Here is a 27,606-nt window from a genome sequence, read left to right as displayed (position 1 = left end):
CAGGGTAAAGGCAGCTCATGAGGGAGAGTAGAGAGAAGCTCTGGTTGACAGAGTCAAGTTCCTCGGCAGTGCAAGCGGTTCCGCTCTCTGGTTTTCACTGCAGCCTCCGTATGGGAATATTCAGAATGTTCTTTTGGGTCTTGCTTTGTTTGGGTTGGATTTTTTTAGAAAATAAATAAATGAGGAAAGAGATCACGGGGACAAATGGCACAAATCAAATCAAAATTGTTCTGGTTGAACTTGTGATGTCATCTAAGTAGCCATAGCATTTCGCATGGAAAGTCGGACTGGATGGAGCCTTGGGAGGGAACCCCGGGAGTGAGAGAGCGAGAGCAGGGGGAGCGAGTCGTTACGGGGTATGCTATGCACTACTTACCTTCGAAAGTCAAATAAAACTTTCCTCTGTCAAACCAAACGAGGGAAGGCTGTTCATTCTCTGTATGGCCAGGAGTTGAAGCGGGATGGGACAGGTTAAGGAGAGGGAGAGAGAAGGACACAGTGTGAGTCACAGAGCAGGTCATTTATCTCACTACGGGGAGGGGGCGAGGCGCTGCAAGCCGTTCACGTGCAGGGACAGGGGCTTTAAACTCGGGCGTTGGCTCGGGAGACAGAAAGCAGAAAGCAAAGCTATGGAAGCCCAGATGGAAGAGTAGTTTTGCTTGGTAAGGAGTTTTGAGAGGTTTTCTCTTTTTTTGGCTACAGTAGAAGAGGCTTGTTGGCTCATGCACTCCATCAGCATGTTCTAACTGCGCTGATCTGGGCAAACATGCCGTGTCCTCCTCGCCTCCGGCGTCGTCTCCACCAGCATTCCCGGTGGGATGCTGCTCCACATGCCACACCGGTGTGCACAATCAGTGACAGTGAAATGGAGTGTTCTCTGTTGCACTTCAGGACATTACACTTGCAGATAACCAGACACACACACACAGAGCAGCAGCTCCCTAGCTGGAATCTTCCTTTTCCCATCACAACCACCAGCTCCCTGCTCTCACACTGCCTTAAAAGCCACGTTGGACTCCAAGTACTGCTGAAATAACTTGGGGTGTGTGGGGGGAAACAGCTTTTGGAGCTGTTAAATTAAGCTCTTTGAATTCAGGAGGTGACAACCTTCCACCTCAAAGTCCTTTTGGTCACTGAGAAACTGTCATGCAAGGTGATGCGAGCGGTGGGTGTCGCCCGCTCCGAAGGCGGATTGTCTGGAAAGCTCCCTGCCAGTACAGTACCTGCCGGCATTTCACTGCGCCTTTCAAACGCGGGCAGTTTGTCAATAAAAGCATCATCCTCTGATAACACAAGCAGAAGAAACGCAAAGGAAAGAAAAAAAAACAAACACAAAGAATGAGAACACGGATCCCAACTGAAACCAAGCAGCGCGTTGTATCAATGGAGAGACAGAGAGGTGATTTAACGAGAGAAATGAGGGAAGGGGCACTGACACAGGAGCAACAGCTTCTTTCTTTGCCCGAAATTATTCAGACTGACATGCAACCACGGGAAAAGCACACCAGAGCAGCACGGACGACACGGAAATGGAGCAACCCTTCACATGCTCTTGGACAAACTCCATCAGACTTTGCCACAGGAAACAGAAGACGGGGAGAGCGTTGGAGACAGACCCTGTAGTAAGCACAGGGCTGCAGGCAGCCCCAGCTGGGTTGGGTTGTCCCAGCCCTCCAGGACCCACAGTGGTCCTTGACCTACCCATCCCTGCACACCTTCCACTTCAGCTTTTCCTCTTTCCACAAAAAAAACCAGGAATCAGAAGTGCTCCCTCCTTCACTATGGATTTTCATGGATGCTCATCCAGCACCAATGCCCACCCTCGCCTTGGTGGGGACAAGGAGATGCTTGGACTTCCCCTGAGTGGGTCCCAAAACCCATCTGCTCCTGCCTGTTCCCCATCCAGCTTTTCCCAAGCCAAATCCTGGCAATGTGGCATCCGCTGCTTGATTTATGTTGGATATTAGGAAAAGATTCTTCACTCAAAGGGTGGCTGGGCACTGAAACAGGCTCCCGAGGGCAGTGGTCACAGCACCAAGGCTGCCAGAGCTCAAGAGGTGTTTGGAAAATACATGGTGGGAATGTTGGGGTGTCCTGTGCAGGACCAGGAGTTGGATTTGATGATCCTGATGGGTCCCTTCCAACTCGGTATATTCCAGAATTCTATGATTTAGTCTGTATGGAGCTGCAAGTGCAACAGCTGCAATCTGGGGTGCTCCTCCTGGCTGCCCCATTTGGAGTTCCCAAGTCCAGGGGTGACCCCAGAGCCCTGATTTCAGTTGTCTTGCAAGGAAAATCCCCCATGGAGAGGGCGGGAGATGCTAGTGCCACTGGGCACAGCTTCTCACCCCCCCAGCAATGTCATTCCCACTGCTCAGTGTGGGTAGGTCATTAAAAACATCAAGTAGCAGATTTTGTTCATAAAAATATATGCGTTAGAGAGAAAAAAATAAATTTATATGACAGCCTGAGGGACCTGCTCAGCTGGCAGGACCAGCGTGCATCCCCCACACATGTCCCCTTTCCCACCCTTCTGCAGCCCCCACAACCGTCCCTGTCCTCAGCCTGGTTGGTCCCCCCACCAAAACCGTGGTCCCAGGTGTCCCGTGGCCTCTGTGCCAGCAGGCACTGTGCCAATCCCACTGGCATTGTGGGGGACAGCGGGCACGAACAGGACCAACACACTGGGAATGCTCAGGGCTGGCTGCCCCTTTCTCCAGGTGTTTTATTTTCCAGCAACACGCTGTGACAGTGACCAACAGCCGGCGAACAGGTACAAGCACCTACGACACCTCGAGAGTGAAGCAAACAACAGGATGGAGACGCGGGTGAGAGACTCCAGCAAACCCACAGGGAGAGCTCAGTGCCACTGGCACCATGGGGACAGTGCCTGGCACACGGCTCAGGACACCCAGCACCTTCCAGCCATCACACGTGGTGATGCCACCACTTGTGAGGTGACAGCTGGTAACAAACGCCACAGCCAGGCCAGCGGCTGAGCACACACCAACCAGCCAGGCTGGGTTTTTGGAGGGTTGGAAAGAAAAGAAAAAGGAGGAAGGAGATCCTGGAGAAGATGGAGCTGCAGGAAGCAAGGAACAGTAGGGCTGGCAGCCAGGTGGGATGGCAGTGATGGCAGAAGACGGAGTGCCAGCAGCCGGGATGGAAGGGAGGTGGGGACAGAGGGAATGGAGGAGGGAGGCACAGGGGGACCCAGCGCCTGGAGCCTGGGAGCTGCCAGCCAGACTTTATTCCCATTGCTTGTCTCAAGCACCCGGGGGGGTTGGCAAACCCCATGTTTTTCAGGACATTCCTCCAAAAGAAAACTGGAGCACTTTGTTCTGCCTTAGGACGTGCCAAGCTAAATGGTTTGGAAGAGCCTTTTCCAAGACCCCATTTCCCACTACCACTTTAAAGGAAAGTGCAAAATTAAGACATTCAAAAAGATTTAAAATTGTCTCCCAGATTCCAAGGTCTGGCTTCAAGCCCCCCTCCCCGCACAAACATCTCCTGCAAAAAAACCTTATTTTGCCCAAATTTACAGACCACAAACGCATTTTATGATATATTTCCCTTGGTGATAACCTTGACTTCCATCAAACATCCATTTTCCACAACATTTGGAGCTGCCCCAAAGCTTGCCTGACAGCATCACCCTCCTGATGCATCATGCCCCCTCAAATCCCTTTTTGTACTTAAAAAACCTGATGAAAAGTAATTAATGTGAACCCAAAGAATAATCTAGCAAATCAAAAGGCTTCAAGAATCATTTAAGAACATTTAGAGGTAGGAAAGGTGAAAGAACAGCAGAGCTGTATGTTTTTACCAACGGTGGGAGTGGTGGCTGCACTCAGGGAATTGGTGGAAGATATGGAAGAAGTACTTTCAGCACGGGCTAAAGGTGCTATCGGAGGAGGGCTGGATGAGTGGATAGGAGGGCTAAAAGGCCTGGACTGTAGAAAAACATAAAATAACACAAGGTTAAAGAAAACACAAACAAATTTATATCAAACAAACAAGCTTTTCCCTGAAGCCGTAAATCTCAGGAACTCCAGTCAGCTGCTCTGCTGGCATCCCAGAAGAGTAAAGGGAATGACTTCAGTTCTTTAGTGCTAAGACCTGGAAAAATGACAGGTGATTCCCACCATCACGTGGGTCTGGGTGTTTGAAGTTCCCATCCATGCTGAGGATGGGACCTCCAGAGGTAGCACAGGTCTGGACAGTGCACTGTCCACAGGATGGAATGCACTTAGCGTTGGGAAGGGAAGCGGTGCCCACCACGTGCCATCTCACCAGGGAGCAGCTTATCGGGTCCTTACGGGTCCTTTAGGGATGATTTTTTATCCAAACCATGAATCCAAAAACTCTCCCAACCTACCTGAAGCAGCCTGGAGTGGTAGGACAGAATGTTGCAGCCCAGATGGCACAGTGGTGAACACCCCACTTAAGATTGTGCGCAGTCCCACCAAAGATTGCTGCATCCCCCTGAGCCAGCTACCATTCCCAGGACAGCTGGATCCACACTGCTTTATCCCCAAACCCTTCCCACTCCTGCCCCACCCCATTCTCTGCCTTTTGTCATGACTGCAGGCCATGGTTTCCCTGCGTTTGGCATTACCAGGCTAGATTACCTGATAACCATGAGTGTGATAACCAGATATGTAATATGGACAACCAGAGGCAGTTACAGCCCTTCCCAGGTGGAATTTACCTCAATGGACAAATCCTAGAAAACCCCAAACTGCCCTGGCAGCCCCCACCAGTCACTTGCTCCGTTATCGGTGTCAGGACTGGGAATGCCACCCACCGCCCCCCGCTCCCTCCCAACGTACCACGTCAGCGACGGGGGGCTTGCCGGGGGGCAGCTTGGGCCGGGAGGGGGGCCGGGGGGGCGGTGGCGGGGGGGTGCCACAGGTGGCCAGTGGCGTTCCAGGGCGAGCCGGCGATGAGGAACCTGCAACAAACGGGAGCCGTGAGCACCGCACAGACAGTGCCCCCAGCGCTGCCCACCCCAGATCCCCCACCCACCCTGGGGTGCCCATGCACACCCCACACAGCTCCCCGTGACCACAGCCCCACACCAGGGCACAGAGCATTCCAGGATTGCTGATGCTGAAGAATTCCTCACAGGGGCTGCCCAATATCCCGCTCCCTCAGCCAGGGAGCTTTGGGCAAAATTGTTATCAGAGGAGACTTATGGCTTTCCCAAAAAACAGATGTAGGCAGGAGGAATATGGTGCTGAAGCCCTGCAGCAGCTGGTGCTGGTGCCACAGCTCTGGGGCTGGCACAACTGGAGAACAGGATGGGTATTAGGGGCAAAGCCTTGTCCCAGCAAGAGGGGAGAGGGCAGAACAGGAAGGTTATGAGTTTTGCTGGGAGTGTAACATCTCCCAACCCTCTGGAAGAGTCTTGCAGAACAAGTGGTGTTGATCTCAGGGTTCACGTGGTCCCCAGCGGTTGCTGTCCTGCTGTGTAGGGGAAGTTTTGTAATCAGATGGAAATTTTGACCAGTGCTTTACAGAATATCCAGGAGACTTTTGCTCCATGCACAGAAACTCCTTCCCGAAGAAGTTCAGCAATAACTGGTGTTGTACAGAGCAGTCAGAGATGGCACCGTGACATTAGGGGCACAAGGAGTGGGAGGAAATTCAGACCCCATTCCCAGGACAACTGACACAGCCTTTGCCACTAGTCTCCATGGAGTTCAGCAGCTCCATGCTTGGCTCAGATTGATGATAAGACAAGGACTTTGACTTTATTTTTCCAACTTACAAGAGAATAATTTCCTACAGTTTTTGGGTGATAGTTCAGATTAAGGAAAGACCAAAGCTAGATCTATAGAAATGAGACCAGGAGGTAAAGGAGAGCAGGCTAAGCCAAGAGAGGGGCTTGTTTAAGTGGAGGAAATTCCAGCCATTCCTTGGCACAACTCCAAAGTACAAGGCATTTTTAATTAAAAGCCTAATTTGGGAACCAGAGTCTGAATTTTTCCTTACTTATCCCAATAAAAGCCTGACAAAATAGAAATGATTCAGGGAAAGTAGCCTTGCAACACCGAATGAGTGTGGCAGGATGGAGCCTTTGAGGGAGTGTTCTGTGACCACCAGGTAGCCAAAGCCCTGCCAGACATTGGCTTCCATCCCAGAATAGATATTTCCTGCCACAAGAAACCGTGGCAGTGTGTGGAAATAAGCACGAGATCAGAAGCTTGCTGGGATGCTGGGCTTGGGACAACTTGGTCTGGTGGAAGGTGTCCCTGCCCATGGCAAGGGGTTGGAATGAGACGAGCTTTGAGATCCCTTCCAACCCAAACCATTCCATGATGACTCTACATCCATCCCCAGCCCTGATTCAGTGACACCCACAAGCTCAGGCTCCCATGGGATGTGAAGGCAGGAGGGCATCCTGGGATGGCTCTACTCCACAGCATCCAAAAACTGGACAGGTCTAGGACCAAATGCAGCACCAGGGGCCTTGGAAAGGTGGAGAGGAGTGTGAGGGATGCTGGATCCACCTGCCAGGGGATGTAGCTTTTGGAATATTTGCACAATTTTTCTGTGGGTATGTTAACACTTTGCATTTTCCAGCTTGCTGCACTGGGGAAGGCTGAGGTGACAGTGGGATGCAAAGCAGTCCAGACTGAGAGAGGAGGCAATTCCTGAAGAAGAGACATGGATCTTCTTGGACACACAGCTCCTCCATCCATCCATACCTACATGGGGAGCCCTGGCATGTCCCCATCCTGTGGCTCTTCACTCCCACAAGGCAGCTACTCAGTTGGCATGAGGTTGGAGAGCATGGTGGAAGAATCTTGCTGTTTTCTGCTGCCAAACTCCAGGAGAAGTCCCAGCTCCAACCACTGCCACTAGCAGCCCCCACATGGACTCCCACCCTCCCAGCACAGAAAAGCCACCACCACTGAAGCAAAGCCACATTTGCAGCACCAGCCTCACATGGTAGGACACCCCCAGCAGCCCCTCCACAACCCTTCCATGGAGGTGACAACCCAGAGGAATGACACTGCTTCCAAGAGGCTGGTGACACATGCTGGGGCACAGGTCTGGGGGTTGCACCCCTCACCTCCCCCACCTGGGTGGAGGTTCTTCAGGGCCCTGAGGGGGTAATTCTCTCAAAAATAACTTCTGGTGGATGCAGGATGGCAGCACAGGTGTCCAGTAAGTACCCTTGGGGGTCAGCCCCTAAAATAACAGGCTCAGGTTGCACCCCCCTCAAGCACCCTCAGGAAGTGTGTGTAAGTTGACCTCCACCCACCTCATTTACCCTAATGGGCACTGACATTTATAATTAATAATAATTTATAATTAAGCAGGCAGCCAGCACATGCCAGACAGACCAATCAGGTTCTGCCCTGGGAGAGGCTCACCCTGGAAGACATTTCTCCTGGCTCTTCACACTCAGAGCCAAAAAGGACCAAGCACTGTCCAGACCTGTGCTACCTCTGAGCTGGGTGAGTGACAGTGTGTGGTGACCTGTCTGCAACAGATTTAAAGGACCCTGGAGCTGAGGCTTGCTCAGATTATTTGCCTGAAATGTTTCTGACTATATTTACTCAAACCTACTGAAGGACAGAGCTGCAGCAATGGCAACCCCATCCCAAATTCCGTGCACGGCAGAGGTGGGAAGGGCGGCTCTCAGGAGCTTTGGGGAAAGATCATCAGCCCCATCCCACCACGAGACACGCAGCGAGGAGCAGGGGGAGGACACAGGAGGCGGAGGGCAGACGACGGACGTGGAAGCACGAGACGGGCCCGGGCGCAGGCACAGCCAGGCGGGAGGGGACGCCGGAGGCGCTCAGGGCCCCCCCGAAGCACAGCCACGGCCGCGGGACGTACCGCTGGTGCTGCCCGTGCTGGCGCCCGGTCCGGGGGACGAGACCACCGTGCGGTAGGTGGGCGGCGGAGGGGGCGGCGGGGTCGCTCTCTGTCCCGGCCCAAAATCTTTGGGAGAGGCCACCGGCTCCACGTTCTCATCCTTCAGGTGCTCAGAAACCTTCTTGTGAACCTCCTCCAGGTGCAGCGGCGAGGGCAGCGGGCGGGAGGGCTCCGCCGCGGGAGCATTGGCTGGACCGGCCGCTGCCGCCGGCGGGGATCCCGCTTTTTCCCGGGGCGTCAACTCCGGAGCCGCGTTTTCCGGGGATTGATCAGAAAAATTGACCCACTTGTCTTCTGCGTTTGCAGCAGCAGATTTGGGGGACGGCACGGGGCCAAAAATGCTGTCCAAGTCATTGATGGACGGGAGTTTGTCCCTTTTGGGCTCTGCTGCTGCCTGGTCCCCTCCTGTGGTCAGAGGAGGTTATTTTACACTTGGCATTAAGCGAGGGCTGCACTACTCTCTACGGGCTCTATGCCAGCTACTTCTAGAGGAGATGCTCTAAAAACGTGGTTTCTTATAAGCTGCTGGGGAATATAATTCATGTGCAACAAAGTTCTACATCAGGCCATGTGCAACATATAATGAACCACACTGGGTCGAAAGGCTGAATGAGTAAACATGCACCATGAGCCAAGCCCTGCTCCTCCATCACTCACATCTAACAGTACTATATCATCCCAAAAGTTACAGCCTTTACATGTCCTCTAAATGACAGCATGTCCTTACCATCACTCTGGGTTATCAGCAGATATTAAACTTATGCACTCAGCACTCTGGCACACCCCACACTATATATATATATTTATAAACACACACGTATAAATATATATACTTGAACATGCTGGTTTGCAGCACAGGATGCAGACAGGGTGAATGTACTTCAGTCACAAGCAGCAGCAGATCAGGGGATTTCAATCGAGCCACCACACACCAACATTCCCATCTGACTCCATAACCAACACAGAGACGATCCATCAGCCAAGCGTTACATATCCAGGGAAAGGACATCCTAAAACTAATGTGCCCTCTGGGCTCCTTGTGTCAGCATCACCCCACCTCTGCTCCAGTGTTTGGGGGAGCCATCTGCTGTTCTACATTTGGGATAAAATAGAATTTTTCTCAGACAGACAATGTAGACCTCAGCCTCTTGCTTTACATGATGCACAGGGCAGAGCCCAGCAAATGGCCTGACACACATGGCTGGGCTTGACATTTGCTCCTGTGGATGAGTCAATGTATGGAAATGGACACTCTGCCAGCCTGGCTGCTCCAATAAATAGGAAAAAATCAAGATATGGGAGCATGAATGAGATGTTGATGGATAGAGCAGTGAGGTCAGAGCAGGGGATTTCTTCATGGCAAGGTAATTTCATCCCAAGGTGCTCTGTCTGTCCCCATGGAGTGCCCTATCCAAAGGCCAGGCACTGTATCCCCTCCTCAAATCCTGCTGCTCCATCAGACAGCACCCTGCCAGCACCATGAATTATATACTTATAAGCACTTTATGTTTTCTGGCTGCAACCAACCCCTTTCCCTCCCTGTCCTCAGGTTGTCCTTCATTCCCAGCACCATTCCATTCTCTCTTCTCTAGCCCAGGCTGTGAGACCAGGAGGGGCTTTTCCCACATTCCCTGGCAGCAGTAGGAATCTGGGGGACAGGGAGTGCAGGAGCAGCTCCCTGACACAGGCAGACACTGCCCTGTTATTCCATAAGCACAGACCTCTCAGGGCTGCTTCAGGCAGTAACAGGGTTCTATATATTCCCAATTTTGAGCAGGATATTAAGGCTTATGCTGCATTGCATTTCCAGAGTGACTGATCCCAAAGTCAGGGAGGGTGGAGAAAACATTAATTTCACCAGGATGACACAAACCTGGGGGACAAAGGCATCTTTGTGCTGCTTCTACAGCATCACCCCAACTCCACAAAGCTGTGGCTGCCCCATCTCTGGAAGTGTTCAAGGCCAGGTTGGACAGGGTTTGGAGCAACCTGCTCTAGTGGAAGGTGTCCCTGCCCATGGCAGGGGCTGGAACAAGATGAACTTTAAGGTCCCTTCCAACCTAAATCAGTCTGAAATTCTACAAATGCAAAGGGAAGAGGATGCACAAGGACCAAATCTGTGTCTCAAACGCAGCCATGGGGAACAACCTCCCACCCAGTGCCACCCCTGGAGGCTCTAGATCAGTCTCCCAGGACTGTGCCCTGGCACACACTGAGCTTTACCTATTCCCACAGGCAGGGGGGAGCTGGTGCGCGGCGGCGTGGCCGGGATGTTCTTCGGTGGGAGCGGTGGAGGAGCTGCAAGAGAGCAGAGAGGGGAATAAATTCAGTTACAGTGTCTTAGGAAACACAGCTTTACTGGGAATGGGGGATATGACAGTGATGAGGTTGCTCCAAGCCCCATCCAACCTGGCCTTGGACACTTCCAGGGATGGGGCAGCCACAGCTTCTCTGGGCAACCTGTGCCAGGGCCTCACCACACTCAGAGGGAACAATATCTTCCCGATATCCCATCTATCTCTGCCCTCTGTCAGTGTAATGCCATTTTTACTGGGTTTTATAGATTTTATTTCCCCCATTTTTAATTCTCAGACTGTACTCACACATTTTAAACTCCTGAATTACCATTTTAATTAAACCTGTAGCCTCTGAGGCACAGATCTGCCTCCGTGTTTCTCATGTGCCCATCCCACACGGAGCCAGGATGCACACAGGGGAGCAGGAACACTGTGGCTAATTAACAGTGGCTAATTGACCAGTACTGCTTTACAGAGGCATTTTTGCCAAGCAGTTGCAAATCAGATTCAAGGCCAAACCTCCTGGAGGAGCAGCCCATGAGGTACTGTGGTTTCCATCATCAGTGTCGCAGTCCCCTTGGAAGGTGGAGATGTGCCCAGAGGTTGCCTTGACCTTGGCACATCAGCACCAGGGCCAGGGGTGGGTTTGGCATGAAATCCATTGGGCTCATGGCTGATGAGGGGGGAAGAGGAGTAGGAAAAGGAGGAAAAAATGACTTTGCAGTTTGGGAGGAGGAAAAGTTGCAGTTCCCCAGCTGCCTCAGGCAGTGGGGAAAGCTGCAATAAAAATCAGGGATTTGGGGTTGTGCTGATCTTCCATATGTTATCCCAGAGAAAAAACCCGGTGTTTCCAACCTCTCCAGCCAGATCATTAACATGCATGATCTGGTATTCCTGGCCTCTGAAGGCAGCATGGCTTTTACCATAGGTTTCAAGCATGACATTTGTCCTGGCTGGAGAGGTTTCACCTTGGAAACCCAGCTCTCATGACAGCAGCACATATCTCAAGGGAAGATGTGCATAACCACTCATACCCTGAATACTGTCCATCCCATCCCTCACCCAATCCCATTCCTTCCTCCATCCTATAGCACTGCAGCTCAAGTCAAGTCAGGGGAAAAAAACCCCTCAAACATAAAATGTTATGGAATCGCACAGTCTAGATGAGGAAAAGTCAAATATTTGTCCTGATTTCTGTATATATTATTTTTTTGATTGATAACCTGCACAATCACTTACTTCCAGTTGGAAAAGGTCTCGGAAGTTTCGGGGACTCTACACTTGTGTTGATGGGCTGGACTGAACCCCAGATCTCAGGCTGATCTAGAGCAGCTGAAAAATAAAAAATAAATAAATAAATAAACCTTTTAAAGCAATGAGAAAACCAACCATCTTCTTCCGAACACCAAAACACCTTCATCTGAGGCTTCAGAAAAGAGGAACCAAACAGTGACACAAATCTCTCATTAATTAAAGACAGAGGGGTCTATAATGGTTAATAATTAAAAGCTTGCCTGATTTTGAAACGGGACACGCAATTAGTTTGACACTCATGCTGCTTGACAAACAAAACAATGCCATTGATGGATTTGGAGGCTTATTACATGAAGGGAAACATTGTATTAATTGCAAAAATTGTCTGACATTTTAGGGTATGCAAAAAAACCCATCAGGTATTAAAATGAAAAGATACAAATATATTCACAGAGGTTGAAGGGGAAAAAAATTTCTATGTAAATTAAATTTATTGCACTTCTTGGAGGGTCTGTGTGCAGAAAACTGCAAGTAAACATAGCTTTGATTAAAAGAATTAACTGGAGTCGTTAATGACAAGACATAACGAGGCTACAAGGGCAGTGGCCATTCCCTGGGAGCAGAGTCTGCCGGCTCTGGGAGAAGGAGGAGGAGATCTCTCTGGGAACAACCTGCTCCAGAGGGTGAATGGGGTTGTTCTTTGAGGAAAACAAGCCTTGCAAGATCACTGCACTTTGGGAAAGCTGGGAAAAGTCAAGCCTGGGGAGGAGCAAAGTGTCTCTATGCCAAGCAAACACTGGTTTTGGGGAAAAAAATGACATTATTGAAATAGCATCTTCCTGAGACTGGAGGCATTGTCAAACAGCTCCATCCAGCATCCTGCTATTTCACTAAAGGCAGATCTGAGGTGTTGGGGTGGTGTTAAACTCCCTCCCCCCCCCCCCACTCTGGGGAGCATCAAGGGGCTTGGTATAACCATGGTTTGATTTGAGAGTCAATAATTTTGATATTCATTAGCTGTTCCCTGTCAGGATCTGTCCCAGACCACATAATTAACTAATTGACTTAAACACTTGCTCTGTTTCTATCTAACCCGTATTAACCCCAGACTGGAAACCCTGTCACCTGCCCTTCGCCTTCAGCTTTAGCTTTGTCTTTTTCCTTCTTTAAGAGGAGGGTTAGGAACCTGATCAGGGAATTGGTTAGGAACCTGATCAGGGAATTGCTTAGGTCGGAAAAGCTCTCTGAGAACATCAAGTCCCATCCAGCATGTTCCCAAGTGCCACATCCACATGGTTTTTAAATCCCTCCACTACTGCCCCGGGCAGCTGTGCCAGGGCTGGACAACCCTCTCCATCAAGAAATTTTCCCCAATATCAAACCTAAACTTCCTTGGGCACAACTTGAGATTATTTCCTCTTGTCCTATCACTGCCCTGCTTGCTGGCAGAGTTGGAGTTGGATGCTGCCAGCTGTCCCCAGGGCACTGCCAGAAGATGCCACCCATGTCCCCAGCCCACCGTCCAGCTTCTGCTCCTCAAACGCCGACTCCAAGGGGGGCCCGAAGAGTGGAGCCAGTGCAGCAGGATCCTCCCCTGTTTTCTTGCTGCAGGATGAGACAAGCACAGAGGAGCCATGAGGATCAGGTTTGTGCTCAAACCCAGAGTTTGTAGCAAATACAAATATTTTCAGGGAGTGTTTACATTTCAGACTAACAAGGACCTGGGCAAACACGGGGGTTTGGGCAGTGAAAAGGGAAGGACAGTGGTAGCACTGGCTATAGCACTGTGGTGCCAACCCTGTAGTGTCAGAGCAGCTGCTGGGACAGTTCAAGTTGGTTCAAGATTAGTCAAAACTGCATGGGAAAGGATTAATAAAAATAGTCAAGGGTCTGGACCACACTCTGGTCCAACACACCTTGAGTCGAGCCCTGCAGCTACCTGGGGCACATTCACAGTGACACTTGGCTTTACTCCATATAAACTTGTGTGTTTGCTTTTCTAGATCGATATATCCCCCCAGCACAACGTTTGTCAGCTCTCCCTATTGATCAGGCTCAAGGTGGCTTCCAGGAGTGGATGTCCTTGCTGCTCTTGTAGGAGCACAAGGATGGATACTGTGCATCTGAAAGTGGGGGTGCCGCTACCATCACAGCCTCTCAATTCTGCCAGAATCATAGGCTGGTTTGGATTGGGAGGACCTTAAAGCCCATCCCATTCCACTCCCTGCCATGGGCAGGGACATATTCCACTAGAACAGGTTGCTCCAAGCCCTATCCAACCCAGCTTTGGACACCTCTGGGGATGAGGCAGCCACAGCTTCTCTGGGAAACCTGTGCCAGGGCCTCACCACCCTCACAGGGAATAATTCCTTCCCACTATCCCATCTACCACTGCCCTCTGGCAGTGTGAAGCCATTCCCCCTTGTCCCGTCATTCCTTGTCAAAGTCCCTCTCCAGCTCTCCTGGAGCCTCTGTAGGCACTGGAAGGTGCTTTAAGGTCTCTCTGGATCCTTATCTTCTCCAGAATCCAACAAAGAGCCCATGGACCCAACTCTACCTGTGCCTGCTGCATCCTGCATTTTCTCACTGTATTTAAAGCCAAACACAGATGTTCAGCTATCTGAGGAGCCTAAAAGGCTATAAAAGTGATGTTGCTGCAGTGGTGCCTTTGATGAGCCAAACTGGAGCAGCTCAGCTCACTGATGGGTTGGTAATAGTTGTAGGGTAACAAACACCCAGTGAATTTGCTCTTTATTCTGGGTTTGCCCTACCTTGATATAAGTGATAAAGGATCAAAACCTGGAGGAGAACACATTCAGCACAGTGTAAATGTTCACCTGCCCATGGAATGCTCAAAACCCACATTGGGATGATGTGCCTGGACATGGATGCGTTGGATAATCCCACTGAGGGGCTCTGTACTGACCTGGCAGGGTCTGGTGTTGGTGTGGAGCGCCGGGGCCGTGTGATCTCCTCACCTGTGGCACAGGACAGACAGCACAGGGTGAGAGTCATTCCCTGCCCACTCCTCCCAGACCCTGTGCTGGCAGGAGGGCTCATACCCAGTGTGCCATCAGCATGGCACACATCCCACCCCAGCAAAGAACCTGCTTTTTAATTTAGATTTATTTCTGTAGAGCAGTGAACTAGGGAGCTGCACTGCTATAGCACACTATACTCCCTGTAGTACACTCCAGGTACCCCAAGAATGTCCTACATGGTATTTTAAGGAAAACTTTTGGGTGTCATCATTTCTACCAGGACTACATTAAAGTAAACCTTCCCCACTCCCTTGCCCTCCCCCCCAAACACCTCCACCAACTGCACTGACTGTTTTTCCAGGCTGCAGAAGATACTTACTGGATAAATTCCTTTTAATTGTCCCCTGGAAACAGAAACACAGAGGTAAGTGGGATGCACAGGAACATAGGCACATGCCAATTGTCACCCAGGAGCAAAACAGCCCAGCAGACATGGCAGGAATTGTCTAAAGTGACATTTACTGTATGTGGCTGAAATACAGAGAGCAGACAACCCTGCCAGGAGGTTTCTGAGCCACGTGAAGCCATCACTGGCAGCTCTGCCTTTGAAGACATCCCAGCTACCAGTGCCTTGGGAGGGGTCACTTACACCCTCACCCCATTAATAATGGCACAAACCCCAAATCCTTATGTTTGATAATCTGCAAATCAATCTAATAATGTATTTTAGTAATTTAAATCCTTGCTCTTGCCACATCACACACACCTCCCCACACACAATAATTTAGGTTAGAAAAGCCACGTAACATCATCGAGTTCAACCATCTCCCAGCACTGCCAAGGGCACCACTGACCCATGACCCCAAATGCCACATCCACACACCTTTTAAATCCCTTCAGGGATGGGGACCCCAGCACTGGCCTTGGGAAGCTTGTTCCAAAGCCAAATCCCCCCCATCAGAGGAATTGAAGCTGTGCAGCAGAGAGGGGAGCAGGAGCCCCACCAGAGGGGGTCAGTGGGGACATTCCAGGACCACAAGCAGGATCTCCAGAAGGTTGCAAGGATGCAGGATGAGCCTTAGAGAATACCTATCACTGAGGGCCCCTTTGCATTATCAACAGACAATGGGAGACGATCCCCTTGATCCCACCATCACCTGGGGTCACACAGCAGGGTAAGTAGTGGCACTGGCACCCAGTCCCCATTCCCTATTCCCAGCAAGCACTGACTCAGCCCCCTGCAGCACTCCCATTCCCAGGACAGGAGGAAGGGGAAAGGAGTGGGTCCTTACCGGGCTGCGCCGCTGCGGTCAGCGAGAAGGAAGAGAGAAGAGACACCTGGTCAGAGAGTGACAGGTCAGCACCCCAAGTCCCCCAGAGCCCATCATACCCCTCTGTCACTGCTGCACCGGGTGGGCTTCTCCTCCACACAGCCCCCACCACTGGAGCACAACACCCTGTGGGTCACCTGGTCACCCAGAGGTAACCCAAACCCCGGAAATTGGGTGAATTTCCCCACTTTGGGCTCGGAATAATTGGCAGCTCAGTCCTCTTGGGGAAACCAACCCCTCTGCATGCAGGAACCACAGAAGTGATGGATCACAGATGGGTTTTCTGCCTTCTCATACCTTTGAATGTGCCACAATCCACAGATAAAACAGTGCCCTTACGCATCTTGTCCAAACACCTTTCACCCAAACTACACCCCCAGACTGAACACTCAAAGCAAAGACCGCTTAGCTCTATTTTTAAATGCTCTATTTTTAAATGTTCTAAGTCAACAGTAAAGGAAATTAAACATCATTCTAGAAGGGCAGGATTTGTTATTTACATTTTCCATTTCAGCTCTAGAGATGTGCAGAACAGGCACTGTGTAATGAGAGGATGCAAGGCTGGGTTAAAGTATTAGAGATAAAGTAGAGATAAAAATTGTGTTTCTTACCGGACTTTTCCTCTAAAAGAATGCAGAAAGAGAAAAAAAAAAGAACGAGAATATAAGATATTTTCTCAAAAGGGCAACAGAGAAATTAAGGATTTGTATTATGACCAAAGCATCAGGTTAAAGACATGGCAAAGCAGAGGGTCGCAAGTGCACCAGCCAGGCTGTCACCCATCCAGCTGGGAGACTGGACAGAAGGAGAGCATATGGAAATATAAAACTTTTATCTGAGCCATCTTATAGAAGCAATTCACTTGTTTTATCACTAACAGGCCTCACTGGCTATAGGCAACAGCCATTCTCAGCCTACTTCATTCCTTGGAAGAGTCCGTGTGGGAGAAAAGTCAGAGGGGCAGAAATGGTGTTTTTAAGTGCTTAAGTTTAAGGATGTTACTCATCATCTTAAGCCAGTCACTGTTTTTCTCACAAAGTCCTTGTTCCTGGGTCTGAGTTTTCATGGAGCCAAGACCAAAGCCAGCAGGAGCAGAGATGCAGGTGGGAGTTCTGAAGCATCTGGGCTGTGCCGGTGGGGCACATGGCACAAGCAGGTTATGCCACCACCACCTGCGATCTTCTGCACCAGAAATGGACCTTGAGCTACTGGGCTTCAGACAGAGGGAGCAGCTGACACCAGTTTACACCAGAATCTCCAGTTTTCTTCTTGTTTCTAAGTTTTAAAGCACAAGAATTCACACCCCAAAGGGGTGGGGAGGACAGGGACTACAGACACAGGCTGCCCAGAGAAGCTGTGGCTGCCCCATCCCTGGAAGTGTCCATGGCCAGGTTGGACAGGGCTTGGAGAAGCCTGGGATAGTGGAAGGTGTCCCTGCCCATGGCAGGGGCTGGAATGAGATGAGTTTTAAGGTCCCTCCCAACCCAACCAGTCTGGGATTCCATGGTCTACCACCCCAGTGCCCTATTTCCAGAGGATGTGATGCCAGAGCAGGGCTTTGCAGCTGGTTTTGGAGGGAAGACAAGCCCAGGACAAGGACCGGGCAGCCAAGCATGGAACCCCTGTGGATGCAAAACTGCTTCAGCCAGCTTCTGCCTGGGGCAGTGGTACTTTCCTGGGCAGTGAGAGCAGTGGCATGTGCCAGAATCCGGAGAGCAGGAGTGCCTGGCAGCAATGCTGCTCACTCCCCATCTGCACACCTTGGCTCCCTACACCGGATTTTGGACCCCCACATGGGTGAGCAGCATGGATCCTTCTGTCCAGCCTGGCACAGGGCTTTTCCCTGAGCATGTCTGCACTGCATTACAGAGAAGAACAGGCTCCAGCCCAAGGCCGAGCTCTGCCAGGGACAAGGATTATCCCAAGGCACAACACAGTGTCCTAACCTAGCACCCAAAGCCTTTGGACCACATCACACAGGCATCCTCCTCCCCAGGGGCTAAACCCTTCTTAAATTATGGCAAAATCCCCCCACCTCAGCAGGAAAAACACCATGGAAAAGAGGAGACAAAAATCCTACTTAGCAAAATTCACATTCTGTGGGAATTTGGTTTTCCTGGAGAAAGTGAAGGGCAGAAGAGATGCTGATCACAACAGCCTAATCCTCATATATCAGCGCAAAACTCTTCAAGTATTTAATCAATGAGAATTAAAATCACCAAGAATCTTTGCGCTGTCAGGAGCTTAGTGTGACCACCCAAATTTTCCTTAATAAATCTTTCAATCCCAGAATGGTTTGGGTTGGGAGGGACCTTAAAGCTCATCTTGTTCCCACCCCACTGCCACGGGTAGGGACACTTTCCCAACTTGCAGCATCCCTGCAAGGGATGCAGAAATCTAAGCAACAAACAGACTCGACCCCTTAAATAAATTCTTAGTGCTTTCCTTATCCAATTTTTAAAACATTGCATTTTTTTCCTCTCTCCTCCAAATGTCACCTACATTATATACATACACATGTGCAACAAAATGCTGAGGTCATCACTCTGCAAACCCAAAATTTGCTTGGTTTCACAATAAATTATTCCTATATTTAGTATAATTATCTTGCAATCATTATTTGCCTATTTGGCAAATAATTGCCAGTCTCAAACTGTCCCACTTTGCTGCATTTGCTGTTTTATTATTATTATTTTAATTGTTGGGTTTGGGGTTGTTTCCCCCCCTCTTTTTTTTTTTGTGCTTCTCAAAGCATCCAACTGCAATTTCTAACCCTTGAATGCCAACAGACAGAAAAGGAAGAAGAAATAAAATACACTGATTTTCTTTCATCTTTGCTTCGGGTTTGAGATTCATTCACGCTTCAGATACAGGTTATTTATAAATCATGGGAAGCATCGTCTGGAAAGACATTACAGCCCACACTAAAAACCACTGAAAGACCAAAACCCAATCTTTTCACGGCTGAACAGATTGGGGTGAGACAACAGAAATCTTAACAAGCCTTAGAAAAAGCAGAGGGTGATAGTATTTATACCAGGAGGGACTAAGAAGACATGACCTTTCCTTCCAGGAACCTGGATTCACCCCCAGGGTGAGAAATGTCCCTCTAACATCCTATGGCAGTGTGAAAACCCCGAGATACTTTCCTTGTCCTGGGAAGCAGGACAAGACCCTTCTGTTTTACCTTCTGAATGATGACTACATTAAAAAAATGAGGAAAAAGGGAAAAAAAGGAATAACATATCCTGATTTCAGTTGTCCACCCTAAACCTCCCCTGACTCAGCTCCAGTCACTTCCTTGGGTTTATGCTTTATACATAACACTTCATTTATAGCTTATATTAATTTATAGTATAGTGTCAACCCAAAGCATGATGTGAAGCCACAATAGCATGATGTGAATATATACAGTTCATGTTCATTTATAGTTTATATGTAGCACTTTTAGGCATTTCCAAAGGCATTAGTAAGACTACAGTGTAATCTCATTTCTCCTTCCCTCCTCCATAATTTAGCTGAGAAATTTTTGTGATGGACCTCATCAACTACCTGCTAACCCGACTCCCAAATCAAGGCCTGAGACCTCACGAGAAAGCTGCATTTTAAGATCCTGTTATGTGTTTCAGGAGGGGGAAAAAAATAACATTAAACTGGTTGGAATCCGAAACTCTTCCACCTTAGTGGCTGCAGCTCAAGCAGCCAGAAGAATTCCTACAAAAGTGGCCTCTCACCCAGGCAGAGAAGAGGCTCCACCTCAACATTTCATGGAGCATCAGCACAGAAAGCAGAGCTCCCCACGTGCTTGGGATGATCCCTGTGGAACACCACTGCTCTTGGAATTGCAGGAGAGAGCGAAACACACAGGACTCACCACAGGGGATGGAGAAAGTGCAATGTTGCCTATGGAGGCCTTCAGTTCATCCACAGTGGCCGCGCTTCTCAGGACATCCTTGGCCTGCAGGGGCTTGATCTTGATGTTGAACTTCTTGTGCGCCTCCTCTTCCTCCTCGGATTCACTTGAGGAGTAGAAGTGCTTTCCTTTGGTAGGTAGAGCACAGTTAAAGAAATATTCCTTCTGCTTCCCGGGCACTCCAAGGCTGAAGCCTCCCTGGAGAGCAGGATTCAGGTGTTCCCCAAATGCTTATCCCAAATGCCCAAGGGCAGGAGTGAATCCTCCTGCTGTCATCTTTCACTGCTTCATCCATGTATGGGCAGAAGACATGGGAGTGGTATTCACAGGGATAATTCCAGCCCTGGTTTAGCCCAGCAGGGGTTTGTATCCACATCTGGATTTCACAGAATTGTTCAGGTTGGAAAATCCCTCTAAAATCACCAAGTTCAACCCTTCCCAGCACTGCCAAGGCCACCACTGACCCATGTCCCCAAGTGCCACATCCACATGGCTTCTAAATCCCCCCAGGGATGGGGACTCCACCACTGCCCTGGGCAGCTGTGCCAGGGCTGGACAGCCCTTTCCAGGAAGAAATTTTCCCAATATCCAACCTGAACCTCCTTGGGCACAACTTGAGGCCATTTCCTTTTGTGCTGTCCCTTGTTCCCTGGGAGCAGAGCCCAACCATCACCTGGCTCCACCCTCCTGTCAGGGAGTCGCAGAGAGCCAGAAGGTCCCCCTGAGCCTCCTTTTCTCCAGGCTGATGGTGGACATGGTGGTTTCCACGGGGCATCCCACTGGGATGCTCCCATGTTCCTCACGCTTCCTCATTCCACATCAGTGGAACAAAGGCAATTAAAATCACCTTCTGTTCTAATGCCTCAGGTAACTCCCTCTGGAATTTAGTTTTAGCTGTGGAATGATAGCTCAAAATAAAAATAAAAATTAGGAAATAAATAATGATAAATAATAAAAATGAAATAAAGATAGCCAGTGGCCTGCCTGTGAACCCCAGCTCATCTTACAGTTTGTAACCCAAGAGACAAAGCCAACAATAAAGGATATAGCCTGGTTCCTCAGGTCGGATGCTGTATCCCTCCTCATCAAGCTCAGGTGAATTCTGAGTAGGAATATAGAATTAGGAATATTAATTCTGTTCCTGGAAAGCTGGAGAAGCTCTTTCCTCCTGTGGGAAGTGATGTCCAGCAAAGCTCAAGCCCCTGGGGCTACACAGAGCAAAGGCAACCTGTGCTGTGGCACAGCCTTCAAAGTTCACAATTAATTTTGCAGTGCTCAATTTTTGCAGGAAAGCATTTTTAATTCTTGGTTGTAAACCAAGGTTTTCTTTGGATAAAGTACAACATCCTGTTGGCCAGGACAGAGCTCCTCAGAGCCACCTCATTTCTGGGCAGTTTTATACAACCTGATTGACTTGCAGATATGAAATGGAAGTCTGGACAGAACTGACACCCAGACATCACCCAAAAAGCCCCAAATCAGTGTGTGGGAACAGCCTGAGTTCCCCACGAGGATCTGTGCAGGTGCTGGATGAGGGGAAGATCTGTAGGACACTTACATATCTGTCCCAGTCAATCTCCGCGTAAAATCCATTCGGGGCTCCATTTGTCTTCTTCTGCAACACATTGGAAAAGAAAATTTCTATGTTTTAAATGAAGGAAACAAGAAGACATCATATCTTGTAGTTGTGCCTTGGCATGGCTAGGATGCCACTGTGGAACTTCCACACGTGCACATCAGTGAGATAGAACACCATTCCCCGTTTCTGGAAGGTCTCCCATACCAGAGAGATGAAAGGGTGGTTTTGGAACATTCATTAGCTGAAAATATAACATTTCTTAAGGAAAAGCACCAAATGGCACCATTTCTCCATGTGCTGAGATGTTCCAGCCCATGGGGAGAGCTGGTGGCAGTGGGGGCTCTCGATGCCTGTCAAGCAAGAGGTAACGCCACACCTTATCAGGACACAAACACCTCCCCCATGAAGGATTCCGTTTCTGTTACCCAACGTGCCAGGATTTATGGCCCCAGCCCACGGTGATGCCAGGATGGAGCAGTGAGAGGTGTCTGGGATGACATGTTAGTGCATGTCATGACACACCAACAAACACAGAGGTTATTGCTGCTTTGGATCAAGGGAATCTGGTTTGGAAGGAGGCTTTGGGCACCCATCACCTGAAGGACTCTTTGCTGGTCTGCTCTGGGCACCCAAAACCCACCTAGAGCTCCCACTGGCCACCACAGCCAGTTGAACAGCAATGTCAGTGGGGACTCACCTTAGGCTGGGCTCAATTTTGGACACCTAAATTGGATAATCCAGTTCCCTTAAGCTGCCAGAGGGAGCATCCTCACCCCAGCACCCTGCCAAGGGTGTGACACAATGCACTGGCCTGGGGCTGGACCCAGCACCCTCACCCTCTATATCTTACCCATCAGACCTCAAGACACTGCCCAAGGGTGGAGCAGCTTCCTGAGAGGCTCAAGGATGAAGAAACATCCTCTGGATGCTGTTCTGTGGGACTTCTGGATGCTGTTCCATGGCACTCCTGCTTTTCCCCCATTGGTTTCCATTTAACCCCATTTCTACCAACCCACATACATCCTGGGTGAACCTAAAGAGTATTTTTCTGTATTCTGGGTTTCAAACCAAGAAGGACTCACTGTTTTTAAGAACCCTTTGGTAGCTGTGAACCGAGCTCTGCTTTCCTTACCGAGTTATTTCCTCCTTCCCGCGCACTCTCAGGTTTGCTATTGCAAGATGGATCATTGGGATGAGGGCTGGGCTGCTGCAAGGGATGGGGGGTGGCAGAAAAAGGGTTAAAGTCTCTGCTCCTTGGTCGTTGGTTTTTTAAATACACAAAAATAAGCTACAAGGAACTAGCAAACTGATTTATGAGGAAAGGAGGGCTCAGCTGTGGCTCCATTAGGATTAAGCACAGTTTTTACTGGGGGCTCTATTCAGCAGTTGGAGGATTTGCCTCTTGGCTACTCCAGTGGCTGCAAACATTATGGGGAGAACATGTTTTAGGAGGAAAAATTATATTCAGTGTCTTCATCTCCAATTCCCCTGCTTCAAATGCATTCAGTAGCTTCATTATACCCCCCAAAAATTGCAATTCTGCATCCTTCAGCTTGCTGGAGCACTGGAGACCCTGCCCTGCACCCCCCTCAAACAACAAGCCACTTGGCAAACAAGAGTAGGAGCCCCATGGAGAGGGCACCTGAGTTCACCTGAGGTCCCTGCACCCACATCTGGCAAGAAAAGCTGCCCAAGGCATTTCTGTGGCAGAGGGAACAGCTCTGGGCTGTTCTCTGTATATTCACAGTGTCATTAAGGTTGGAAAAGCCCTCCAAGATTGAGTCCAATCTGTGCCCAATCCCCACCTTGTCACCCAGCCCAGCGCACTGAGTGCCACGTTCAGTCATTCCTTGGACACCTTCAGGGATGGACAACTCCACCCCCTCCCTGGGCAGCCCCTTCCAGTGCCTGACCTTTCCATGAGAAAATTCCTCCTGATATCCAACCTGAACCTCCCTGACACAGCTGAAACTGAACCTGTTAATGTTATTTATTCATTTACCACTGCTGAATAGAGCCCTGGTTAAAGTGTTGCCCGAGCTGCTGATTTTTTAATCTCTATTTCTGAACAAGTTTACAGACACAGGGCAAGCCTAAAGCCAAGAATTTGGGGTTAGATGGGGAAAAAAGTGATCCCTTGGAAGAAGCAGCTTGGTACCTTAACTGTTGCATGGCTTTGAAAAGACACCCCAGCACTGCTCTCCTTGCTGAGCCTCCCAAGGGGCTCGTTTTTAACGTGAAATTTTAACATCATTTGTTTGAAAAATAAAGCCAGCACGCTCCCAGTCTGACTTATTGATATCAAATGGCTAAAGGAGACACGGTCCATCTACTACCCAGACCTAGCAGGGACATTTCTGCCTAACACAAGAAATAAAAGCAGCAATAATTAAAAAACCTCAAGTATCTCCTTGTTTTCAGGTTAATATAGAAAATAAAAATAGATATTGGAAACAGCTGCTCTGACAATTTCCCCTTAACTCCTCACACAGCAAATCTGACCCAAGCCAATTAGCAGGAGTGGAAACAAGGATGAGGAGGGTTTTAGTAGGACACCTGGTCCCTCTGCCCCTGGGACTCCTGAGATCTCCCTGTATTGTTATTTTCTTCGTGTTAATTTTGCAGGAAACCTAGAATAGGTCATTATTTCAAAGAGAGATTCTTACTGAAATTTGTTTTCTATATTAAACAGAAATGAGGAGACTGTTCAGAAAATGCAGATGGTGGTGGGTGGGGGAAGTGACACTTTAGGGGCCACAATAGGAGTGGGACCGGGGTCTGGGCAATACTTACGATGCCATCCCTGTCTGGTGAACCCCTACAAAGAACAGAAAGAAACAGAGCTGTGTTAGTGCCCAAACCACACCAATGCTTAATTAACTTCTGGAAATGGTTTTCTTAATGAATCCACAGCAGCAATGGTTGTAATTATGAAATTATCAGCAAACTTGAATTAACTGTCCCACATGCTCCTTGTGAAACCCACCCAATGGTCTCAGAACCATTGTCCTCTCATTATCAGATGACAAATTTTATGTTTATTAATGATAAAGTGCTCCTGCTGATGGTCTGTCCTGACCAAGGAGTTGGGCTGGCTCCTTGCACCCATCCCATGGCCACGCCCCTGCTCCAGCTCTACATCCTTTTGCAGAAGACAAAAACCATTTCTACAGTAATTTCGAGAATTTTCTTCTGCCAGAAGGACAGTTACTTCTCTTTGGAATGGATTTTAAAACTGATGAGGCTCCTCAGGGATCCTAATCCACAACTGATTATGGGATTTGGGCTCGGTCACGGCAGCTCCACAGCCACATTTCAACACTGCCCAGGGGTGCTAAGTTATTCAGTGAAGACAAATGTTTATGGAATCCAGACGGGCTCCTCCACCTCCCACGTGCTCCCAAGTCTTATGCCTTGCCAGGGATTTGCCACCAATTCATGTCTGACTCAGGGCATCATGGTAACCCCGTTGGGAGCTGTTTGTTTTGGCAGGGAATAATGCCTTTCCTTGGACTTCTCCAACTCAAACATATCTGCATCCCATCTCTCCAATCTTCTGCTTAATCTCTTTGCACAAAGGTCTCTGAAACTCTTTGGGAGAAGCAAAAATCTCTTCTGCTTCTGTGTTTCCTCCCCATGTAGGGGATGTCACCTGGTCATATCCTGGTTGGAATTGCTGTGGAGATTATCATTGCTCATCAGGTGGAGGGAAGAGGTGAAAGGTTCTCACTACAGTGTTGCAGCTCCAGCAGATCCCCAGGACCAGGCAGCACCTCCAGAGCCACCATCACCACAGTGCCCACCATCAGGACCGGGGGCCGTGGTGGCCTGGCCATGGCAGAGGGTGATGGGGGCCTGTCAGAGCCCACTACTCTCCCAATGCCCCTCCCAACCCTGACGGGGGATTTGGAGAGCGCTCAGAGCCGTCCGGGGCTGTGACCGTGCCGTGACCCCGCGCCGTGCTAATCACTGCTGTGCTAATTGCAGTGTCCTCCACAGTGGCCTCTCTGCGAACTCATTCCCACCCCCAGCACCCCGGGATTCCTTATCTCCCATGCCACTGGCTCCCACAGCCGCTCGGAAGGGCAGGACAGAGCAGGCATGGAAAGTGCGGTGCTGGGTAAGGCAGGAGGGAGATCCGGCTCTGTCGCGTTCTGTTTCCCCTTCTCGCGGAAAATCAAAGCAGGCTGATTCCTGCCCATCCTTCTGAAAAATTATAGGTGAATCCATACATGGCTGGAGCTCCTGGTTGTCCCGCTGATTGCCTGGCTGGTGGATGGATGCCACCATTCCCAGTGACAAGCTGCTCTCTGCCAGCTGGAGAACAGCTCGGTGCTGCACAACCCTCTTTTGAGATGTGCTCCGTGTCCCCCTATTTTTGGTCCCCTCTTTGCAGCAGACAAAGCCCTGCACCAGGGACACCATGGCCCCAGGTGCATGGCCAGGCCTTGCAGATGTCCCTTTGCACAGGAAACCTCCAAACCCCCAGCCACCAAGACATAAAACAGCTCAAGAAAACAAATCTAAATGAAATAAAAAGAAACCTTAGAGTGTCTGCTGTGCCAGACATTAAGCACCTGCATGAGGCTGCAGATGCAGGAATGAGGCTCCCTGCTGCCTTTCTCCTGCTCTGTTCCCAGGCTATGGGTGGCACAGGCTCCTTTGTCACAATGCTTTGGGACATCTACCCCAAAGCCACAGCAGTGGTGGCCAATCATTGAGGTTGGGAAAGCCATGGAGTCCAACCATTCCCAGCACTGCCAAGGCCACCACTAACCCACATCCCCAAGTGCCACATCCACACAGCTTTTAAATCCCTCCAGGGATGGGGACTCCAACACTGCCCTGGGCAGCCTGTTCCAATACCTGACAGCTCTTTCCATGAAGAGATTTCCCCTCATATCCAACTTAAGCTTCTCCTGGTCTGAGATAATGCTATTTCCTCTCATCCTGTCCCTTGTTCCCTGGGAGCAGAGCCCGACTCCCACCTGGCTCCACCCTCCCGTCAGGGAGTTGCAGAGAGTGAGAAGGTCCCCCCTGAGCCTCCTTTTCTCCAGGCTGAGCCCCCCCCAGCTCCCTCAGCTGCTCCTGGTGCTCCAGACCCTTCTCCAGAACAATCCCAGGACTGATATCAGCACCCCACCAGCAGCTCTGCACCCACACAGAGCATCCCCTGCCAGATACCGGAAGATCGCCCCCACATGTTTTCCTGGAAAGCAAAATTATTTCTCACAGCAGAGGCAAAAGATCTTGTGCTCCATCAGCCCCCTGCTCCGCATCATCCTGAGCCTGCCCCAGCCACAGAGCCCCTCCCCACCACAGCCTCACTGCCTGCACAAGCATCTGTTTAAATTGAATTGGCATCTATAAAGAGCTCAGCAGACAAGGCAAATTAGTAGTTTGGGCAGAGATTAATCTGCTGAAACTCTCAGAGGAGTAGTTTTCCTCTGATCACCACTCACTGTCACCGTAAATCGCACACAGGCAGAGAACCTGCTTGATCATCTCTGCAGCAACACCGAGGAAACCCCTGATTTGTTGGCCACTGGATGTACAAGGGGAAGCAGCTTCAATGTATTTGTTATTAAAGACTTGATCTAATAAATGCCTGTGATGGCCCAGCTTCCTGCCTGTCCTGGTACAGCGGCATCCACTCCTCCCTGGCATCATTATACATTAATGTGATTTATATCTCATGGACTCACGTGGAATCAGTGTCCTTTTCTTTCTTCCGTATACCAAAGGCCTTCCTGGTACGTTTTTTCAATCCTGTGGGTACAAGGAACACAAAAGAAATGCAATATTAATATAACACTTCAAGTAAATCCTCCAAAAGGTTCCTTATTCCCTTGCTGGCTGTAATCCATAAATAAGGTTAAACAAGGAAAGAGCCAAACCCCAGAAGCTGCCAGCAGGACTTTGCAGGTTGTGCGTACATTTGCTTATGCCATTTATTTGTTCACTTAACACTTATTAACTTGATCCCAGCGTGTGGGGTTGTATTTCACAGTTAATATTCCTAAGCTTTCTGTCTTAATCACACCCTCATGCTGCGTGTGGGCTCTAATGCATGGAGGGGAAACCCCTCTTTGGTGTTAAAAAACGGTTTAAACCATGAGGCTGGTTATCTTCTGTGGTGATTCTTGATCTGCACAGTGCTTGAAATGATGCCTGGTACCAGTAATGCTGGAGCCAGATGGGAAGTGGGAAGTCCTGGAAGCTCCAGAGCCCATCAGGGCATCAGCCACCACCACAACACTTGGAAGCCAGATGGAGGAGAGTGGGTTTCTCCAAGCTTCTCCCTCTTTTTACAGAATCCCAGACTGGTTTGGGTTGGAAGGGATCTTAAAGCTTATCT

The 27,606-nt window shown here is 49.6% G+C and overlaps 1 protein-coding gene across 3 annotated transcripts in view; it reads right to left on the bottom strand.

Annotated features, from left to right (window-relative positions):
• Positions 1 to 27,606, bottom strand: part of SGIP1 (SH3 domain GRB2 like endophilin interacting protein 1) — a 54,508-nt gene that overhangs the window by 14,329 nt on the left and 12,573 nt on the right. For 2 of the 3 annotated variants that reach the window (XM_027694314.1, XM_027694316.1), the window contains exons 2-17: positions 26,954 to 27,017; positions 24,042 to 24,066; positions 21,228 to 21,284; positions 20,717 to 20,771; positions 19,631 to 19,806; positions 16,368 to 16,379; positions 15,718 to 15,729; positions 14,805 to 14,829; positions 14,371 to 14,422; positions 12,964 to 13,049; positions 11,430 to 11,522; positions 10,117 to 10,191; positions 7,855 to 8,298; positions 4,833 to 4,954; positions 3,827 to 3,953; positions 377 to 436 (exon numbers count right to left, since the gene is read on the bottom strand). In XM_027694314.1, coding sequence (XP_027550115.1) covers positions 377 to 436; positions 3,827 to 3,953; positions 4,833 to 4,954; positions 7,855 to 8,298; positions 10,117 to 10,191; positions 11,430 to 11,522; positions 12,964 to 13,049; positions 14,371 to 14,422; positions 14,805 to 14,829; positions 15,718 to 15,729; positions 16,368 to 16,379; positions 19,631 to 19,806; positions 20,717 to 20,771; positions 21,228 to 21,284; positions 24,042 to 24,066; positions 26,954 to 27,017 — 1,485 coding nt within the window. The remainder of the gene's footprint in view (positions 1 to 376; positions 437 to 3,826; positions 3,954 to 4,832; positions 4,955 to 7,854; positions 8,299 to 10,116; positions 10,192 to 11,429; positions 11,523 to 12,963; positions 13,050 to 14,370; positions 14,423 to 14,804; positions 14,830 to 15,717; positions 15,730 to 16,367; positions 16,380 to 19,630; positions 19,807 to 20,716; positions 20,772 to 21,227; positions 21,285 to 24,041; positions 24,067 to 26,953; positions 27,018 to 27,606) is intronic. The other variant, XM_027694315.1, reaches the window with a different exon arrangement.

Source organism: Neopelma chrysocephalum, unplaced genomic scaffold (genome assembly GCF_003984885.1).
Source record: "Neopelma chrysocephalum unplaced genomic scaffold, ASM398488v2 Primary Assembly neopelma1_97, whole genome shotgun sequence".
Classification (NCBI taxonomy): Eukaryota; Metazoa; Chordata; class Aves; order Passeriformes; family Pipridae; genus Neopelma; species Neopelma chrysocephalum.
Note: the sequence above shows the minus strand (reverse complement) of the source record. Positions and strands in the feature narration are given on the sequence as shown.